At 38.4% G+C, this 22,950-nt stretch overlaps 1 protein-coding gene across 4 annotated transcripts in view; it reads right to left on the bottom strand.

Annotated features, from left to right (window-relative positions):
* Positions 1 to 9,798: 9,798 nt before the first annotated feature.
* The window catches only part of LOC124162481 (Down syndrome cell adhesion molecule-like protein Dscam2), a 690,555-nt gene continuing 677,403 nt past the window's right edge, over positions 9,799 to 22,950 (bottom strand). For 2 of the 4 annotated variants that reach the window (XM_046539031.1, XM_046539040.1), the window contains exons 27-35: positions 22,461 to 22,642; positions 19,789 to 20,074; positions 19,228 to 19,371; positions 18,909 to 19,076; positions 17,474 to 17,707; positions 14,898 to 15,094; positions 13,661 to 13,958; positions 12,842 to 12,932; positions 9,799 to 10,806 (exon numbers count right to left, since the gene is read on the bottom strand). In XM_046539031.1, the coding sequence (XP_046394987.1) occupies positions 10,611 to 10,806; positions 12,842 to 12,932; positions 13,661 to 13,958; positions 14,898 to 15,094; positions 17,474 to 17,707; positions 18,909 to 19,076; positions 19,228 to 19,371; positions 19,789 to 20,074; positions 22,461 to 22,642 (1,796 nt within the window). In that variant the 3' untranslated portion in view covers positions 9,799 to 10,610. The other 2 variants (XM_046539045.1, XM_046539048.1) reach the window with 2 other exon arrangements.

Raw genomic sequence — 22,950 nt, 5'->3', positions numbered from 1 at the left:
GATAGGAGTTATACATCGTCTGAGGTTACCAATGCATGCATGAGGCGTAGAGCTCAGGGAAACATGTCTTAATAATCACTTATTAAAACTGGCTAAGGTCGGAAAGTTTTCTTCATTTGATAAGGTATTTATAATCCTATTTAAGACAAGGGCTACCAGCCAGCAGGGTACTCAGCTTCCCGCTAGCAGCCTGCGTCGTATCAGCGCTAAGCCTCGCCTCAAGGTCACCTCACAGGGGGGCAGCGGGAACCAGAAAAGTCTCACGGAGAGATTTCCCGGCATTCATACTTACGCGTCGCGTTTTCGCGCGCTTGAAAATTTTCACTTTTCATTTAATCGCGAAAAATAGATATCGTCATTTAAAAATGTAAATGCGTGAAATGCGTACTCCACGTGTAATAATCTTTCGATTTAGGCAATAAAAAAATAATAGGAAACCACCCTATTCCACATTTGGACAAGTTCTCTGAGCTAGATGTTGTCATCTGCGTGGTCCACTTTCCGGAGGATGCAATTTTGTGGTAGACACCGAAATGAAACTTAAAGACGGTTCTATCTTTGCGTGAGAAAGGGGGGAGAGTCAGACGCCTCCTCGAAGATATTCCTAAATTGCCTGAAGTATGAGATACGGAAAAGACAGGTTGTATGGATGGAGAGAGTACTTGGCGCGCAGGGGATTTTTAATGCGGTGTTAAATGGTAGAATATTAGGAAAGCGAGGGAGAGGAAGGAAGAGAATAGGATTTTTAGATAGATCGAAAGGGTAGCGCATACCCTTTGGAAGTTTAGCGAGTTAGATTTGTAGGCCTTACAGTGAATTGAAGAAGGTAGTGATGGAAGGAAAGGGAGGCTCCCAGATTACGACTTCAGTACTCCATTGAAACCTACCTTGATCGGTAAAATGCTTTAATAATAATAACTTGAATGTTTAAGTCACCGTTCGGAAGCCTTCGAAGGATAGGCAATCCACCATACGGCTTCATTCACGGGAGACCTGTGGAAATGATGGCGTTGGCCTCGACGTAACCCTGTTCGATGGTTTGTCGTTGCTGGTCGAAGGAGTCATGTAGGCTGCGGTGCCGTTCGAAGTTCCAGCGGTACCGTTGGATGTAATATTCTCATTTCGTTGGACGTAGTGTAGTGTTCGAGGTCATGATATTGCTAACAACGATATGTTCGAGAATCTTGCCCATAATCGATGTTAATGCAATCGATAGTTCCCTGGGTCGTGTGTACTCCCCTTAATATCGGTGTAACGTTAGCAATTTTGAAAGCCTACTGGTATCTATCCTTCGGACTTCTCGAATATTATCTCTAAAGGCCGTTTCACACGGGGCACGGAATTGTGCAGGTTAGAGCTGCATTAATTTCTAAAATGGCGTAAAATTGCGCGAATGCATGAACGAAATTAGAACAGGGGCTATTTTGCCGTCTCGCATCCACGCATTCTCGCATGTGTTCTAGCAATTCACCGCTTTACACGACGCAGTGAGTAATTTTGAGTGCGCCTTCGCACGTACGTCAGATTGCGCAATTCCGTATACCGTGTAAAACGGCCTTAAGAACGGTGTGATCTGTGGCGCTAGCTGTTTGAAGATTCGCGCGGGTAGGTATTCCCTCCGGACCTGGAAATTTATTAATTTTTACGATTGTCGCTGTTTAGTTATCCCGTAGCGATTTCGTTCATTAGTCCTGAGTGAATGGAATTTCTAAATTGGAAACAGTATGGTCGGTTATAGCGTATACCCTTTGGAAGTTTAACGAATTAGATTTGTCAATCGCGTTTGACAAGTTTACCGTCTTATCAAACAACGACTTTACGGTTGAAGATTTAACCCAGTGACGGTCGGCTGGTCGGCAATCGCCGAGGGCCGTGACCTGAGGGTACGCCCACAATGCACACGTTTTTCGTGAAGCGTATATGAAAGGATTTAATGAAAAAAGGACTGAGACAAAAGGATTACTTGAAACTTAGTTTTTCTTTGCAGTTATAAAATTCTACGTTTCCATTAGTTGTTTTATAACGTATGCATACTCAGTGTAAAAACATTAACTATACAAAAAACAAATGTAATGAAGGTGACAGAGGATAAAACAGAACCTCATGCTTTTTTGAAAGGTTTATTCGAAAAGGTTTTTTTGGAAGTTTCTTTTAGGTTTCAGGGCAGTTTCAAGGAACAATTTCAGTAAGTAATAGGTATTACAACCGTAATAAATTATTCAATTTTATGAGCTATGAAATCCTCACTTTCATAGTATTTTTTTCGAAATTGCAATTTTTTAAATTAACTTCTATGTAGTTTTTAAGAGCCGGAATAGCGTCAAAATCCATTTCCAGGCATAAAATTTCATACATTTTTTTGGGAAGCACCCTCTAATCCTCTGGTAAGAGGGCCCCGATCATGGGCCGCAGCCGAGGGCCCCCAATGACTCCAGACCGCCCCAGATTTCACCAGTAGCTCTCTCTCATATGACCAAAAACGAGTTCGGATTTTCTTCAAGCAATTCAACAATTGCTTTTTTTCTTAAAATTTCGCAGTGCAGAAATGAAGCTGCATTTGTCAAATAAATAAATATTGCATTTTGTTTTCACTGAAGACTTGACTTCTTTTTCGAGGTTGCATAAATTAATCTGTGATCACTTACATCGTCAAGAATATTAATTTACTATATCAACTTAGGATGGTTTACTGCTGAAAGGTCTAAAATTTATTCATGTTAGTTTTTAGAGCAGTTACTACAAGAGCAAAGTTGATGAAATCGGTACAAAATTATTCTTTCATTACATTCAACTAATGCCAGAAACAAAAATTTTCATAAAATATCGCGAATTTAACTGTAAATTTTAAATTCTTGAAAAGTGAATACTTAATGATTTTTCCGTCCCAATTTCCGTATCAATGATATGCACCGAAAAATTATTTTTATTTATAATAAATTGTGTATGCATAACATATTGTTTTAAGGAATTTAATTTATTGAAAAAAATTTACTCTCCTTCATGGGAATATAGTAATCAAAAACATTTGATGCTCATTTATTATGCAGGTGTACATTGGTTTTTGCCCAGTTCAATAATTCTTTATTTGCACTAAATAATTGTGTCTAATTTGACTCCATAGTTGTTTATACCAACTATGCGGTGAAAGGGTCATCACCTTACTTTATTACCTACTTTCTTACCTTGAAATAAGAACTTGAAAAGGGTTAAGGGTTATTTTTAATGAATAATTAGTCAAATTTGTTTCAATGCATAGCTCATACGGTAGCCCTTATATCTGAGGCTTCATCTTTCAAATATTTAGGTATTATGTACTTACCTATTGGGAATTTCAGAAACTCTAAATATTCTGAGAGATCAAAGAACTCTGGGAAGATTCCTCAGGCGTCCCACCTGTACAGTAGGGCGGATCGCAAAAATCGATTTTTTTCAAATCCATCTGGCCCAATGAAAAAAAGTTGTGGGACCGATCAAAAATAAGGCCTGAAAAATTTAAGACCTGTACGTGAACCCCTGACCCTCGCTCAAATGAAATTTAGGGGGGGAGGGTCAAAATTCGAAAAATACAATATTTTATGGTCAGTCCCTATAGATTTTGCCGAGTTACTGCCCTTCTAGGGCAAACTTTTCGTGGATTTTGACGTATCTGCCACCGTTTAGCCACAAAACGCCTAATTTGAGTCCGCGTCCGCGAAGAAAATATTCCAACGCCCACGCAGCGTCGCGGATACCAGAGCCGCAGGCCGATCCCTTCCCCTCCACGCTCGCTTCTCCCCCTCCCACGCCTCTAATACAGCAAAATTCATCCCGCGCATGCTGCTAGGAGGTCGTTTGTCTTTGATAATATAAATCAGAAGATGGTAGAAGGTAAAAAGCGATGCGTAGTGAGACGACTTGTCCCTTATTTGGCGCCTCGTCGGCGTTAAACAAATCGATGTTACCAACTTTTAGAGAAGTTATGAAATAATTTTAGACCTGCGCACGCAGGAAAGGAGACTACGGTCTATGAAGACGCCTCTCGAGTTGCTATGAAGGTGTGCGAACTATGGTGACGCGCTTCTCTTCCATTATGAATGTGACTAAATGGATTTAGCGGTTCCACAGGAAGTACTAAAACTTACGGAAAATCCTAATACCCAAAAGTGGGTTTTATTGAAGTATAAGACTCAAACAATTTTAAAGGAACATTTTAAATTATGCGATATTTTTGCGTGTAAGAGCATGGAGGAGCATAAGTATTTTGAGAGACAATCTGACGAAAAGAAAGATGATGGATGCTGGATTGAACCCTAAAGAAGCTCGACAACTGAGGAAAAAAGGGAATCAAAGGAGACCGTTGAGTCATCATTGTCAATTCTTGTACGGGAAAATAGTATCAAAAATTTTCTTCATCAATTCATCCGAAGAAAATTAAACTGGCGAGAAATTAGCCGATTTGTATCTCTACTTTCCTCATGAAATAAACATTAAGGACTATAACCTCAAATTGGAACTTCTTCGGGGAAAATGCGTCAGCCAACTGTGATAGAGGTACGAGCCTCGTATATGCAAGAACCAAGAAACAGCAATGCTCGTTCCCGCAACTTTAGCAGACGCAAAAGTCATAACTTCGTAAGATACATAAAAGCTAGTGTACCAGAATTACTTACGTATACAGAAAAAGATGCTAATTCCTGTAAATAAGAAAAGAGGGGTGTCATCAAAGGGTTCCATTTTATTGGAATGAAAGACTATACTCTTGTCTGATTAAAAAAGGCAAGTGGACTTATCAATAGAAGTTTAGAGGGGAATGTGTGGTGTTAGTTGAAGAAACAGGGTCCCACTTTTGGAGGTTTGCCTCCCCCGTCGGAGGATTAGCAAAAGTTATAAAATCTGCGATTATCGATTCCTTTCCGAGTGAAAATTAGGTACACAGAATTAAAAAGGATTTGATTATGATGGTACCAAGCGAATACCGCCCAAAAAGGAGGCATCATCCCTTTGCTATAAGCATAATTCCAACATCCCTTGCAGTGTGGGTAAACTATTCTCGGGATTCCCACAGGGTTAATTTTTCCATAATGGCCAACATTTCAAGCTCCGATTGGGGGCTCATCCTAAGGGATAAATTTGGTTGAACCCCGAAAAGAGTTTACCCACATCATTCGCCGGGAAAGCATCAAATCGTATTTCATCCCTTACAGTGGTCTATTTGCTAATTACACTATGTTGACTTGGATTTGCGACATAAACGTTGGGAGGGTAATCTAGGGACCCAATTTGCGTTTCTGCAAGGATGCATTTGGCGACCAATCCGAGATTTTTTTAATTGCTGGATTTTAATACCGACATAAAGGCTGATGATATATTGGAGAGAGACTCCGGTTCCTTCGGCTATATCTGAGCTTAGCGCTGTGAAATTTAAAAATCTATTGATGAAAGTTCAAATTTAAATTTCAATATTCCTTTTATTATACATACGGACGAGATATTCGCGAAAGAATTTACCAAAACTTTGTTGAAAGCAGCAAAAGACGAGGAATGACACTAACATAAGAAATACAGACTGGAAAGCAGGTAATTGAGTAATTCCTTAGTGATTGTTCCTCACTGGACGATGCTGATACATTAAATATTAGTAAGACTAACGAAGAAAGACGCACTTGGTGTGAATTTTGTTGCATCTGGGGCGTTCGAGAGGAGACCGGGGAGGGTACGCCGGCGGCCTTCACCCTTATTCATCAATTTAGTCACAGCTGTCGGAAAATACCGGAATAGAAATGCATAACCTAAGTTTCCAAACCTTCATAGCCACTCGAGAGGCGTCTTCATAGACCGTAGTCTCCTTTCCTGCGTGCGCAGGTCTAAAATTATTTCATAACTTCTCTAAAAGTTGGTAACATCGATTTGTTTAACGCCGACGAGGCGCCAAATAAGGGACAAGTCGTCTCACTACGCATCGCTTTTTACCTTCTACCATCTTCTGATTTATATTATCAAAGACAAACGACCTCCTAGCAGCATGCGCGGGATGAATTTTGCTGTATTAGAGGCGTGGGAGGGGGAGAAGCGAGCGTGGAGGGGAAGGGATCGGCCTGCGGCTCTGGTATCCGCGACGCTGCGTGGGCGTTGGAATATTTTCTTCGCGGACGCGGACTCAAATTAGGCGTTTTGTGGCTAAACGGTGGCAGATACGTCAAAATCCACGAAAAGTTTGCCCTAGAAGGGCAGTAACTCGGCAAAATCTATAGGGACTGACCATAAAATATTGTATTTTTCGAATTTTGACCCTCCCCCCCTAAATTTCATTTGAGCGAGGGTCAGGGGTTCACGTACAGGTCTTAAATTTTTCAGGCCTTATTTTTGATCGGTCCCACAACTTTTTTTCATTGGGCCAGATGGATTTGAAAAAAATCGATTTTTGTGATCCGCCCTACTGTACAGTGCCACCTGGTCCAGAGATAGATTAACACAGAAATTTCGAAGGCATGGATTGACATTGTTTTCAGGTTGAATCTTCAGTCACAAATGGTGGAAGACTAGACCCTCAAAACATTGGTGCGATTTATCCTCTGGACCTGGTGGACAATCCCTTCCCAGTAAACACACAGAGCTGCCGCAGAGCTTCACAAGGATGTCAGAGCTGCCAGTACACCACATGTCAACTGAAGCGCGTCAGCAGCGTCTCAGCATCACTCTCATTAAGCAACTTGTCGAGAAACGCGTCAAATGCGCCTTCGCAGCCTGTATATCATGCGCTGCAGCCATAAGTTGTGGACGCGATGCCACAGTGCTGCAGACAGTCTTTTGAATTCGAAACGCTATGCTATACCGGCACTACATGGTGACAAAATCTTTAGAAATTCTAAATATTCTGAGAAATTTACCTGCGAGTGCTTGTGAGGGAGGCAAGAATGCAAATGGAGGTTAAGGAAAAGGAAGAGAACTGAAAGGTAGGTGATTAATTTCATAATGCAATTTCATTATAGTGATGACTTAAAATTTAGTTTATTAGGACTATTTACTACATTTTTCCCTCCATAAGTTTCTAATTAATTTTAGTGGGTAATTGTGATTTTTTGAAGTTCGTCAAGCTGCAATGTCATAAGGGGTACATTTCTTCTTGTATATTTCAAGAATGTTTCCATTTATAAATTAGTATTTGATTGTTGAAATTGGTTTCCTAGGAGCTTTGATCTGTTCCAGATGTATTCTCTGGAAAGCCAGCCAGCAGGAAATACAGAATAAACCAAAGGGGGGGGGGGTTGCAAAATATTTCTTGAGAACTTTTATCGGGATGAAAAAAAAGTCGCATGCAAAGTTTGAGAAAGTTTAGTTTAAGCTGATTAAAGACATACACAAGATAATGCTATCTTAAATTCTAAAAAAGTTACAATTGTGGTACTTCTATGTTAGGCAATGCAGGTGGCCTCGCAAGAAGGGGGTGCGACCCCCCATATGTATCTGCCACTGCGTGGGAATACAAGTCTCAAATCTTGAAGATTTTGCTCTGGTACGTCATTTTTGCCTTAAAAAGGGCATTTTAGAAGCACGCTATTTGTGTCAGAAGTTGTCTTCGTAAATGGCTTCATTAGAATTTGTTTACGTTTTTCCTCACGTTCTGGAGCTTTCGTGTTTGTTGACTATTCACTGATCACCTTTGATCCCTCCCCACAACGGCTGGCTAGTCGTCATGCACCCCCTGTGCTCATCCTCTTCCCGATGAGTAAACCGTCGAACAATCACAAACAAAGCAATGAGAAGGACGGTGAGTATTCATCAAACAAACAGCAATAGGTCAGGTAAAGTAGAGAAACTTACTGGTATACCTTCATATGCTTTATTGTCGCAGTGAGGATACCAGTCGAAAGCTCGAAGATTTTGGTTATGGGACGTCATTTTTGCCTTAAAAAGGGCATTTTAGAAGCACGCTATTTGTGTCGTATGTTATGTCAGAAGTTGTCTTCGTAAATGGCATCATTAGAATTTGTTTACGTTTTTCCTCGCATTCTGGAGGTTTCGTGTTTGTTGACTATTCAATGATCACCTTTGATCCCTCCCCAAAATGGCTGGCTATTCGTAATGCACCCCTCCGCTCATCCTTTTTTATCTGAGTAGCACGCCAGACAATGGCAAACAAAGCATGGGGAAGAGGGGTTAGTAGTCGTCCGTCAACGGCAACATCTCAAGTCAAGCAGGGCAACTTACTGTTATACCTTCTTACACTTTATTCTCGCCATGGGGACATTATCGGATGCTGAAAAAACTGAAGGGGAGGGATGGGGTAGCAGAATATTTCTTGAGAACATTTATCAGAATGAGAATTAAGTCGCATACAAAGTTTAAAAAAAGCTCATTGAAGCTTATTATACACATATACAAGATAATGCTATCTTATTATATAAAAAATTACTTTTGTGGTTCTGCTATGTTAGGCAATGTATGTGGCCCCGCAACGGAGGGGGGAGGGGGGCTGCGCGCCCACCATAGGTATTTGCGACTGAAGCCAGCTCTTTTCTCAATAGCACTCTGTAAATTGAATAGAAGATTGGGAAGTGGTTTAGGATGACTGGAAAAAGGATGAAGAGGGTCCAATTAACCCTTTCGCACTGAATGCCTCACCTGTGTGGTGAGGATTTTCTTCCCTAAACAACGAATGCCACACCAGTGCGTCCTGAATGTTCTTACCTTAACCAATCAATGCCGCACCTGTGCGGCACAGGTCGAAAAAAGTGACCGTCGCGGACACAATAGACCCACGAATGCGGTCGCCCCTCACGATCAGCCTTAGCGCGAGCCCAGTCCCATCTTCGGCCGCTCAGGTCGACCCTTTCCTATCCTCTCCATGCGATCAACTACTGTTATTTGCAGTGTGTTTTCCAAAAAAATATTTGTTGCTTACTTTTGAAATTCAATGCTAGAAATGAATTCATCTTTTTTTGCTGACCACATGGAAATTTCAAACAAAATTCTAACGTTAATCTCAACGGAGTTATAGAACAACTAGTAAATACATTAAATCCATCTAAATCAACATTAGAACTTCGTTTAAAATTTCTGCACGCTCAGAAAAAAACACAAAATTCATTTTGAATGTAAAAAAATCGGTGCGAGCAACAAATATTTTCATATATTTTGCATTAACATTTTAGCCAGTTGAACGCGAACTCGTGCTAGGAAGGGGCTTTTAATCCTTCTAGGGTCTGGGACAGAGGCCGAGGAAAGGGATCGGCGCCCTCTGAGTTGGGTCCAAAAATGGTTAGGGAGGGAACCACTGCCTTCAGTTGACGCGAAATGCTTCGTACAAGGGAGTAAAGAAAACTTTCAAGAGACTCGTATTGAGGAAGAATTTCCCTGAACCAAGGTCCGGCGCGAAAGGGTTAAAAGCTGCTACTGAACTTATACTTTAAAGACCATAATGATGAATTAAGTCATTTATTGCAACCCTGTGCTTGCAATTCATTCTTATTGGCGCTGACATACTTTTTATTGCTTTTGATGATTACTTGTGGCACATCAGGAATTCATTTTCAGCGATTCTGACATATATTTGAAGTGATTGTGGCACACTTGTGCAGTGCTCCTGATGTGCTCGTGCACCACTCCTGATATGCTTGAACAGTGCTGCTGACACCCGTTTGTGCATCTGACATGCAAAAAAAGAGACTGTAGGAGTGTTAGACATGCTGCAGCAGCGCTTTCGCCACATCTGCAGCACTGCTGTCTGGCACGTCTGATGTGCATCTGCAGCATTTTGCGTTTATTGGGTTCCTTCAATTTTTCTGATTCAGGTCAAGGCGCTGATTTCAGTACTACTCATGATATTTAAAATATTTTATTCATTCAATGGAGTATACAGCAAATTTTTATATCTCAAAATTACATACACATATAAAAGAATTAATCATCCACAGTAATTGATATTAATGAGCAAATAGCATCATATCACACCATATGACAGAGGTTCATGGGATGACATACAGACATTTCAAGTTAAACTGCTCAGAGCACATTCAACTCATTTGAGATCAAGGACAACTTCATGCTCAGGGCTTCAAAGTTGAAACAGTTCATTAAAATCAAATGGTTCATAATCTTAACCAAGTCTTTATTTGTTTGGCTGACAATGCAAACAATTAACATTTGTGAACTCATTCAGCAAAGATAGTAATGAGATTCTAATATTCTCAAGCCACTGGAATTTGGCATTGAACTGTGAAACACCATTTAAAATAAAGAAATGAAATGGCAGTATTTTGATTTAAAACATCCTGAGAAAACTCAGATATCAAACAAAGACAAAATTATCACTTGTCTCACATATATACATTGTACACATATTATCGAAGGAAAAACCGTTAGGCATTTTATACAGAGAAAACTCTTTGTTTCTTTTTTTTAAAAAAGTTTCAGCACCAAGAGGAATTTATTTACACTCACTCCCATCCTCCAATAGTTGATTCATTTTGTTTTATTATCACCTCACACGGCAATCGAGAAGTCTTGGGATGGGGTCGAGGAATTATTCACGCCCCCTCCATTTCCGCCGTTCCCACCTGGCCTGGACCACAGAGACGATCGCAGGCCCAGTTTCAGCTTCTTCAAGGTGTCAATGTCACACTCCGCCTCGCTCAGTTCCAGCCTCTCACCCGACAGTGATGTGTCACGCTTCCGCTGCTGTTGTTGTCCCTCTGGTTCAGCTGCTGGGGGTAGCAGAGCGAGGGGGGAACCGGAGGGGGAGGAGGGGGAGGTAGGTGGTGCTGTGGCTGCTGTTGGCCCCCTCCGTGGTGGCCCCATGGTGAAAGGGCCTTGGGCGGGGCCAGCCACCTCCACGTGGATTTTTTTAAGATTTGTTAGTTGAATAGTTTCCACTGCATGATAGATTAAAATGTCTGGGCTTCATAGGCAGATGACTGATCCCATAAATGCAGCTGCATTGAGGGACGTATCACCTTGCAAATTAAGCCTCCAATTATGGCTACCAACAATGGAAACTGCCCAACTAATAAATATTAACTTTATTGGTGCAGAGTTCATTAGTGACCCTTTCAACTCTCTCGGGCATATATATTTATTTTTTTAAACCAAAAAAACAAGTTAGGATTTAGGAGCCATGGTATAAATATGATGACATTCAGTGAATAAAAGGAAAGGAGGATATCACACCTATTAATCAATGACTGAACGAGATCACATAAACTTAAGTGGTTGAGGAATATTTAACCCTTTAACTCTTTCCACACTATGCCCAGTCAGTGATCAAGCAGGCCTATTCTCCCTTATTATGTATATCACTATAAATACTCCATTCAATTAGACATGTATAACATATGGCTGTCTGTATGTGGTATTCATCACTAAACTGCTCTTTAGGAGAGCAATATTTCAGTTAATTACTTGGAACATAGCAATTTTTTTCAAATTTTCTTTAAAAACTCATTTTTTTCCACTAGATACTAAATCTAATTCTGCCCAATAGATTAAGAGTTTTCTCTAAGCTGGAAACTTATTATAATTAATTAGAAGAAAAATTTTGCATCATTAAAGCTATCACCTTCGCGAGAGGAGTTGCTAATTCTTTGACAGGATTGCTTCAAATATACTTCAGAATATTCAACTAGCTCAAAATTAATATTATAAATGTATAGCTCATAAAGTTTGCATGCAAGATATCTGTTTCAAAAAGTGTAATGCCTAAATGCACTACTGTGGTCAATAAAAAAATTCCATACTGATTGCCATCAAATGTCATATTGCCTAAATTTTGCAGAGGAAAACTGAGTAAAAGGTTTCATTTAGGAATGTACAAAAGTTCTAATTGTATGTAAGTCAAGGATTGCTTGATTTGATATTTGAATTCTACTCAACAAATCAATAATGAAATGTATTATGTAATGGGAAAGTGTGTACTCCTAGAAGAGATAAAACAGCATATGCAACCATGCATGTGTCTGGATCTAATGGTAAGAGTGGTAAAATTGTCCCTCTATTGGTCTGCATTAGGGTAATGAAGACTGTTCAACAAAATTGCAAAACAAAATCTTTTAGTCGAAAAGACCACTAATTAACTATATTTCCATTGCATTTTACTTCATTAATGAAATTTAAAGGATTTTAAATCAGCAAAACTCCTATGAAAAGTAATCTATGATATTTAATCCAGCATATGTCAAAAAGGACAAGATAATTTAAAATAAATTTTAAACAGGACTCCTAAGTCAATATATCATCAATGTCATTCCTGAGACTATTTGGAATGGTTTTGAGAATCCTTTCAAATTGAGCCTGCTAAGAGAGGGAGAAGAGGAGCCTGAGGCCTGAAGGGGCCCTTGCCCGAGTGATTGTTGCAGTGTGATGAATGTACAAAGAAACAGCTTTCTAGTGCTACAAGTGATTAGCTCCAAGGCTCAGCACAGCCTCCAATGGCCTTGATTCAACTATAAAGTTTCAGCTGTTACTTAGTTGATACTTATGGTCATCATAGGCGCAATGATGGGAGAGTTACATATTCACTGAAGGTCATAGGCACGCCACTTCTTCAGTTATACATCAAAGATGTGAATTGGCTTTCTCCACAGTGAGTGTGATAAACAGATTAATCAAACTTCAGCGACTACTCATCTTTTGAAAAGATAATTTGGTAAGTGCTTCAGATCCTAATCTAAGAAACGCCATCATTAAAACAGTGCCCTCATTGTGAAAGAGGTTCATAGCATTTAAATTTTGCAGTGGAAAAAAGTTTTCCTCTCATGGATGCATGTGCCTAAGAGAGCTAAAACTATCTTACACAACCATAAAATACTAAAATACCAGTACTTCACAGCTGAAACAGTTAACCTCTCATGAAAATTTGGTTACATACCTTGGACGTCCTCTCCTGGGAAGTGACTTCTGTTCTACCATTGGAGAAATATCTGATGATGTGCTTGACTGTGCTCCATGGTAAATATAACCTGTTTCGTGAGGATAGACACGATCCAGTAATAATTAATAGAGTGGATTATATGCAACTGATATAATCTACCACCATAAACATACCATATATGAAGTATAGAAAATATTGAAGCATACTAGAATTAGGGTGACCAAAAAGAATAATTCAATTGTTTTAAAGTCAAAACTATTTAACATTTAATTTTTTGTTCTCTATCAATGCACAATTGAAAAGGATATGTATGTGTTTTACGTGGCTCTCCTTGGTACCTCCCCTTCCAACTAGCTCCAGAATAATGAAAACACTAAGAGAGAAATGGGACCAAGACATAATGAAGATGATAATCAAAGGTATACATAGTGGAGAAGAAGCAGTGGAAAAGAAGGCCTTGAATTGGTTATATCAAACAAGCAATGAAGGCCATGAAAGGAAAGAAATAGACATAAGTTAATCGGTTGGTTAGTATGAGAAATAAGTGGAGAGCTGGGTAAAACAAGTCAAGATGATTGTTGAACAATAATGATGATGATGATGATGACTTGCTTGTTTAAAAAATAACTTATGAATGACTATACCTTCCGTGCAACAGTAACTCAAATTTTTACCCTGAATGTCTTTCAAAGAACTGATAATTGGAATCAGGTAAACCTTTTTAGGAAACCAATTACGTAATGGTTATAAGTATGAATATATATTCATGATGATTAACAAAAATGAAGAATTGTCAAGGGAAAATAATTCTCTTACTCTGGCCTCCTCCAGACCCTCCCCGCCTCCTCCTATGCTCACCGCCGGGACCCCCTCCGCAATCGATTCTATTCCTCCCCTGCACTGGGCCACCTCTGCACTGACCACCCTGGCTACCATCGACCCCTCCACCACATTCCAGTTGATTTGATGACTCTGTACGACTGGATGTCAGCTGATCAGGATCTGAATCCAGAGAATCAGGAGAGTGGAAACCTTCGCTGCCACCAGACGTTAAGACTGAAGCTGCACCAGAGGATGATGCTCCTTTGCCTTCCCTCCTGCGGTGGGATGCTGGCTAAAGATACAGAAGAGCAGAAGATGTTTTTGCAAACTCATCTCCGAGAAATTTACTGAAGAAGTAGACACAAAAATAATTGATCATGTGAGGTCAAATATGTATATAAAGTAAATGATTTCAATGATTTCTACCTGAGCGTTAGTTACTTTTCAGTATTTCTTACAATATATTTATTTCTGTCTTAAAAAAAAATGCTCCCACATCTGTCTATAAAAAAGAGCAGAAAAATCTGTTTGACTTACTTATTTCCAAGAAATGTAAAACAAAGCCAGTGATGAAAATTCAGGCATAAAGATCAAGCTACTGTAATGTGATCATTATGACAAATGTTTAATATATTTTTTTCACTAAGTTATTGTTTCTTAATTGGGATTTTTGGATTAAAATTGCAAAAATTGTCTTTCAGCACGATCCAATATTTGCAGAGGCCAAAGAGGAGGTAATATAACACAAATTTTAAATTGTAACATTTTAGGGTAAGTTTATATTTCACACGTATCATTAATAGCTTCAGACCAAGTCTATAGAATGTATACTGTATATCCTCTGGATGATTCTCAGATGGGGGAAATTCCCCCTCACCCCCCTGATATGCCACAGTGCTAATCAATGTTTTTGTTATCACAAGTGAGTAGTACATAAATTGCTAGCAAAGTGATATCATGTACACAGAATATATGTACTTGGTTTCCATATATACCCTCTCGAGAGATATTATGTCTAATGCCATTCTAGAAACTAGATATCATAACTATTGAAGGATGCATACTAATGGAATCCAAGTAAATTCTATCTGTATCCCATCATTTTGTGTAAGCTCAGCGCATATGAATGTGTTTTCAATAGCACACTTACTTCCAAATATGAACATCCCATGTAGGTAATTTGAAATTTTTTACAAACATTAAAAAAAATGAGTGATTGGGTTCAACTTACAGTTCGGTGAGGAGGTGAGGCACAGCCTTCAGTAAGAGGCTGTTCATGATATATAAAACTATGAAGTAGTGTGTTGCTGCAAGGCAAAACTGATGGTGGCATGTGGGCGTGCCCTGCACTTCCCCCACCCCCCATGTTTCCTGATGCTGCGTCACCAAGGTGAAATGTGGCATATGGCGATATGTCTTCTGATGTTTCTATAATAAAGGGAATAAAAAAAATTAAAATACCTTAGAGTCATGCATTATTGATGGTCAAGAATTGGAAAAAGTGAGGCTAAACTAGTGATATGTGCTACTAAAATATAAATACGTAGGATTATGATGGACAGTAGAGAAGTGCCAAGGTTGTAAATACACAGTTGCACCTGTAGAGTGGTCATGAAGTAATTTCAGGTAAATTGAAATAAAACCATTGGTTGAGAATGCATGGACTATCCATAAAATATTGGTGATAAAATTAAGTCAACAGATTAACTGAAAGCAAAGGAACCTATAGTGAAAGGGACGAGAAAAATCAAGGCAATGTTAATCTCTCTTTTAGTAGTGAGCAGTTAAATATGCTGTTAAAGTCAGGTTTAATGTTTAAATTCTATGATTTCCTTCTAATTACGAGGATCAAATGAATAATCAAAACCATTCATTGATGTAAAATCCTCTATGTTAGTATGGTTATTAACTATCCTAATGAAATAAAAAGGAATCCATCTCACAAGGGGCTAAAAAATGGACTTTATGAAGAATAAGTACTTAACATTGGATTACAAGAGAAAAATATTTAAATGCTTACCTAATGCCATTATTTATACAAAAATCCTATCTGGCAAGAGGAGTAACATCATCATTTGCTTCTGGGGCTATAAACCTCACATTTGAAACCTGATCTAACTTCGGTTCTCAAGGGGGAGGTAATAACATTAGTCATGGAATGAGGTTGTTTTTATTTAAATATCACACAGAAATATAGAATATGCAATGAAAAACATTAATATTATAATAAAATATCATCAATCTTGTTTCTGGAGCATTTCCACAGCTCCATTCAATAATATCACGCAATAAGCTCATTCAAATCATCACCCATTTCAATGAGTTCTGTGGCCTGAATATTAAAGTGTTCTAATTTCACATCAGAAGTGATTTCAAAAGTTCTGTTTTAGGCTTCTTGTCCTCAGACTTCTTTTCACTGGCAACAATATCAGCACCAGGGATGTCCTCAGATTCTGCCATGACATCTTCCTGAGATGTTTTCAATACTCACAAACTCCTTAAAATAATTAGGACAGTCCATCGCCCAATGCCAGGTCAGCCAGAACCATCACCTTCAGTTCTTTCCTCACTCCTGACATTCACGGTGCAGAAGCCACCTTTCACAAAACAGTGTTTAATTACTTCAGGCACATTGGAGTCCCTCCCCATAAAAAAAGAACATTTTTTCGCATGGCCTCAACAAAAAACATGTTCATATTTCTCGAACATTTTGTCTCTCCAAAAACTTTCATTTCTGGATGATTCTGTAAACAACTTTCAGATAATTAACTATGCCTTGATATTAAAAAAATTCAAATATTTCACCACATGATTTTTGGGGCTTTTTTTTTACAAAAGCAATTGGATAATATACATTAAATGCATCAAAATACCTTGAGCTCTCCAATTCCTCAAATTAAACACTCACCCACAAGAGGTACACACATTATTAGGGTTCAGATTTTTCATTTGTCCCTTGAAACTTCCCATCGTACCATGCAGTTACTTTTCATCCTAATTAGACAGGATTTACCGCTATGGGAATTTGTTATCATGAATGCCCAAAATAATTTCTAAACTAAGAGCAACATAAGGGAAAATTGTACATGGCAGCATAAGTAACCTCCACATATATATTGTGGTACACATATATACCTCAGTCCAATAATGACAATATTTTTAAGCATAAAGTTGCTTAGTATTTGAATTATCATCTTTTTTTTACAGAAAAACCTCAAAATTTTCAGCAGTCTCTTGACAATCCTCATGAAATCGATTCTCTATTAAGCCAAAGTACATATTGGCAAAATTCGAGTTAATTTTTGGAATTTTCAGTGCAATTTTGCACACACAAGAGCTGAATTCTATATCATACCACAAAAATCAATTGATTTAGCCAATGAATTATATTCACAGGGAGCCTTCCTCCTGGTAAAGAATGGGCCTACATAAAATTGATACCATACTTTCTGTTTTTCAAGCATGGGCATTTTGAAAATGATTATGGCACTAAATTAAATGCATGTTTTGCAGTAAAAATAGATAAGTACATACCAACAGCCAAATTTTACTTAAGTATAATGAGTTTTGTTTCAGGAATACTCACCTTCACATTTCTTATTAATTACATCATACTCTGAGCATCTTACACAAAAAAAAAATTTCTACCTCTGTCAGATTTACATTTTACAGTCAAAATTGCACTCCATATTCCAAAGTATTTTTATGTAAAATCTCTATCAAGGCAGAAAGTACCTTTGTATTAAAATATTCTCTAACATATTATGTTAGAATTAGCTACCCAGCAGTTGAGTAGAATACACAAACCTGGAATTTTATCCACAGTGGCAGATGAGGATGCAGCAGCTAAAGCAACTTTATGTATTGTTGCATAGTAAGCTTGTTCAGCAGCACTGCAGCCAGAATGCTGTTGCTGCTGTTCACGTATTTGAGTCTCTGCATTTTGCTTGTTATCCATTGTGGCAGATGTGGATAAAGATGATGCTGCTCCACCCTTCGATGATAGGCATTGGGAATGTTCTTCTGCAGATGCTGAAGACTCTGTCAAGGGAAAAATTGAAATAATTGAAGTGATGCAACTAAAAGGGTAAATAAAATCTATGAGAGTTTCCATCAATTTTATTTTTACTTTCGGGGTAAACTGTCAGACTAGATAGTGTTTCAACCTTTTCGTTATTTTACAACAAAATAGGCATTCTAAAAATACGAAAAACCATTTTTTAACCTACATTAATGTTTGCAACAAATTGTGGAAGATGAATGTTGTAGACGCAGTAGGTTTCCCTTGGTTGAGTTACAAAGTTCATGAAGCTGACAAAACGGCTAATTTTTGGGGTGCCCGGAGTCATTTATTGCACTCAAGTGTCTTGATTTTTGAATTTTTCATAAAAAAAATAAAATCAGAGTTGAGAATAAAATTTCCTTTAAAATGACGTATTATTCATTATTATGGTATGCACTGAAGTGTAGATATACATTTGCAAAGTATGTACAGCGGCACATCATTTTGACGCCGGCACTAGGCTTAGATTACTTAAGCAGAAATATTATAGAACGACATCTTAGAACTTCAGTATAGTTCCAGGTCTGACAGAAACAAAATAGAAAAATATTCTGGTGAACAGAGGTATTGGAATTTATTTTCCCAAAATAATATGTGACTTTAATAAATGCTAGGTAGAATTCAGTAGTCAAATCACGTAAACGTACACCTTTTTATTTTTGTAAATGGCCACTGTATCCTCCCACCACATGTCTCTTGAGACAGCTTGCCAGTAATATGTATGTGTCATAGGCGTACCCAGTGGGGAGCTGAGGGGGGCAGCTGCCCCCCCTTAGAAGCAAAAATAAATTAAGTTCAAAACGAAAGTTTTGAAAAATTTTTCTTTCCAAGAAAATGATATTAGTGTTAAGACACGGAACGAAAATAAAAATCATTATTTTTTCAAACCAATACTTTTAAAAACTAATAAAGTGTTGCCATCATTTTCTTAAGATTTTGGTTTTAGTATCAAACTTTTCTGAGCTAAAATGATACTTCTTGAACGACCACGTCTTGCCCACATTATACATAAATGAAACACATTAGAAACATTAAATGAGAAGCCCCCCTAATATTGATCCTGGGTACACCTCTGATATGTTGATAAAATATTACTAAATATACACAGGCTTTACTAACTGTTAAAAAGTATTCACCCAAAACATTTTTCTACATTCAAATCAAATGATAACTACTCACTGTTTTTCCAGCACAGACATGCCGCAGCTCCAGCTCCTAAAAGAGCCATTGTTGAAACAGCAAGTGGTGCAACGACTCTGACATCCGTAAGCAACGATTGCTTCCCTCCTCCTCCACCATCCAACCCAAATCCTCCAGCTAATCTCACCAATTCTGGAGATGGGGACACTTGAAATAAAATTGTTGAGCAGTTAAGAGAAAACCAAAGTGCAAAATTCAAATATGTACATTAGATAATTATAAAAATTGGAATAGATCATTGACTCTGTCTTTCAATCTTTTCTTTTTGGTTTTGGAATGATATAAGTAAGAAACTTACCTCCATCTTTCGTGAGAGTGACAAAAGTGAACTCTGATGTTGATGAGCCAGCCATGTTATGTGCAGTGATTCTCAAACGATAGACAGTCGATGGGTTGAGCCTTGAAAGTGTATAATGTCTGCTGGGTTTTACATCATTGGACACTAGGAAAATAAATTAAATAGAGTCTGTTACTTTTTTTTAAACATTTGACAAATTATTTAAATGGTTGATATACATTAATGTTGAATTTTGAGAATAATCTCATGGCATAAAATATCCCAGAGGTTTAATTGAATATGATGCTGAAGTTCTCAGAACATAGTTTCCTGTTTTTTTGCCAAAAAGATCCAGGGGAGAAGCAATATAGGGAGAATTTTGATTGGAAGTCACTAATATTTTTTTCCTAATCAAAGCCTAAAAAATGGGGGACGAATCAAGTTTTCCCCTCATAATCAAAGAGGAGAAAACTATATTTGTAAAATTATAGTAATTTACTACTTTTTAAAGATTTTTGTAGATAATTTTTCAATGACGTTTACACCAATTTTAATAGTTTTTAATAGTCAATTGCCACTTGCCTAAATTCCATTGATGTTGGTTGATTGGTCGATTTTCTATAACAAAATACATTATAGGGCAACCCCCATCTGGCCACAGGCGTAACCGAATACGGACAGCTGTGGAATTAGCTGTGAGAAAAGCCTTCAGCATAGATGGCTGTGATGCTGCCTGGGTGGGAGAATATGTTGGAACCCCTGGGACTTCCCCTTGGGTTCGTGCCACAAGTGGGGAACTGGCTGGACTTGATCCCACCCTGTTGTGTGCCGTGAGAAAGAGATGATAACTAGTACCGCAAGACAGCCCCTGAAATGAAACACATTAGAAACATTAAATGAGAATCACAGCACAAAATACTAAAGAAAATGGAATTAATATAGCATAATTTATATGAAAAGACAGTCTCTTATTTTTGTGGCCTTACTTTTCTCAGTTCCAAAAGAAATATTAAACCAATACATTGTGTGGTGCATTATCACTTTAACATCACTAATTATATAGCTTTACCTTGTTAATTGCTTTTCATATGGTAGGTATGTATACATATGATGTAAATATAACGTCTCTGGGCTATAATGTGAGTTGCTATTAATAGCAATACATTTAAGATTGGTTTCTAATAATGTGGGCGTGGTGTTGTCTCTTGGCAAACTCATAGAAACATTTATTGTGGGTATTTCATTGGAATGAATATCATAGCAGATGCGTTACATGACCTGTAATAGAGTGTCACGGAATCTCTTACGCCGCGATTATAGCAATAGCATCAAATCAATTACAGATGACATGGCATCTAATCCTAAACGATTCTGGTCATTATTTAACTCGAAATGGAAATCAACCCGAATACCAACCATCGTTAAATCAGGCCAAGAGTCTTTCTCGGGGGTTGAGCGACCTTCGGCTTTCAACAAATACTTTTCCTCAAACTTCACCCCTCCCACTCCGCAATTTGAACTTCCAACACTTTATCCGGTTTGCTCTCACTCACTTACTATGGTCTCTGTTACGCCTGAGGAGACTCTACGCCTCCTTAAATCTTTGCCTCCCAACAAAGCCACTGGAGCCGACGGCCTCGGATCACTCTTTCTTCACCGAACAGCTGATACTCTCCACATCCCCCTCTGTAAATTATTCAACCGATTCTTTTCAGCGGGATCATTTCCTTCAGCTTGGAAAACAGCACTTGTTACTCCCATTTTAAAATCCGGCAAAAAAGATAATGTAAGTAACTATCGTCCAGTGTCTATCCTCCCTATTCTTTCTATTTTATTCGAACGTGTTATTCATGACCGACTTCTAGCATTTACTATCGCTTACATCTCACCCCAGCAGCATGGCTTCCTTCCTGGTAGCTCCACTGTTACGAACCTATCTATCCTACATCAGCATATCACCGCTGCTTTCGAAGCCTCTTCTCAGCTAGACGTTTGCTACATTGACTTTGCTAAAGCCTTCGACTCCGTCAATCACACCCTTCTTATCCACAAACTGTCTTATCGCTACAATATCCACGGCTCTTTCCTATCTATACTATCGAATTTCCTAACCGACCGCACTCAGTGAGTTGTTCTTGACGGAGCGTCTTCTCCAAGCACCCCCATCCTTTCAGGCGTCCCCCAAGGCAGTGTTCTCGGACCTCTTCTCTTTTCCCTCTTCATTGACGATATTACGAGCTGTGCACTTTCTAACGCATGTGGAATTCTCCTCTTTGCAGATGACTGTAAAATATTCAAAAGAGTTGAGAATACTTCTGACTCTCAGTCTTTGCAGTCTTCCCTTCATTCCCTCGAGGCCTGGTGCCTTCAGTGGCAACTCAAAATTAATACAAGCAAATCAAAATACATACCCTTTTCTTTAAAACGCACCCTCAATCCTCATAAATATACTATTTTTAATGAAATTGTTCCGATTGAGTCCACCATCAATGACCTAGGTGTTACTTTCGACCCCAAACTAACTTTTCTTCCGCACCTAAATAAAATGAAAACCAAGGCCATGTCAGTTGTGGGTGTTCTTTATCGACTCACTTCTGTTACCGATCCAATCGCCATGAGAGCTATTTTCACCGGTTGCGTTCTCCCAATCCTCGAGTACTGCTCCGTTATTTACTCCACTGCCAGCCCCTCCAACCTTAAAATTCTTGAACGCCCAGTTAATTTCTTTATTTCAATAGTCCGACACCGTGTACCTCACCTCCGTAATTCTTCTCGCTCTGAAGTAATGTCTGCCCTATCATTGGTCCCTCTATCCTCCCGAAGGAATTTCCACGATATTTCCTTCATTTACAATGCCTTAAATGGCAAGTTCCGATCCTCAGATATGCTGCCTTTCTTTTCACTCCACATTCCCACCCGCTCCGTCCGTAATAACCACCTACTACACCAACCTAAATTCCGTCTTTCTCTCTCTCAGAGATCACTTTTTTACAGACTCCCTACCTCCTTCAATTCCATTTCGAGTACTCACCCTTCCCTGGATCTTTCAATGCCCATCAGATTATTCAAGAGGCAACTTCGAAAAGCCATCTACTGAATCCCTTTTTTTTTCTTTTTTATATCCTTTTTATAGTTTTTTTATAGTTTATATTTGTTAAAGCTGCAGATTTTATGTTTTGTATTCAATATAAAGGCCATTATGGCTGTGTTTGAATAATTTAATAAATAAATAAATAAATAAAATAATACCCTACCTTCAGTTGATATGAAGTAGAATGCCGGGGTATTTGAGCCTCCTCCCATTCTCCATGATTCCGTCTGTAATTTAAGGTGAATCCTGTCAATGGAGCAGCTCCAGTGTCACCAGTTTTCCAATGAACTACTACACTGGATGTGGTGGTGCTGGTTACATATACAGAGGGAGCCCCAGGAGGTGCTGTTAAATAGAAAGCATGCATTAGAGATTCTTATATGATAAAATACATTCCATAAAATATATTTCTATTATTTTCCTTTTAAAATGGTGATACATAAATATCTTCTTAGTGAATAAAAATAAAATTTGGAGATATTTAGTGCAAACAGAAATTCAGAGGATTGAATTATGAGATAACATATGGGCATATTATTTCTGCTGGTAGTACTGGTGTGTTCAGTAATAATGCTATCAGGAAATAAACAAATGTGGTTACTTTGAACATTGAAAAAATACTTTGTTCTAACCATTTATTTTTAATAAAAAAG

The sequence above is a fragment of the Ischnura elegans genome, chromosome 1, assembly GCF_921293095.1.
Source record: "Ischnura elegans chromosome 1, ioIscEleg1.1, whole genome shotgun sequence".
Lineage (NCBI taxonomy): Eukaryota > Metazoa > Arthropoda > Insecta > Odonata > Coenagrionidae > Ischnura > Ischnura elegans.
This window is presented reverse-complemented; position numbering and strand designations above follow the sequence as displayed.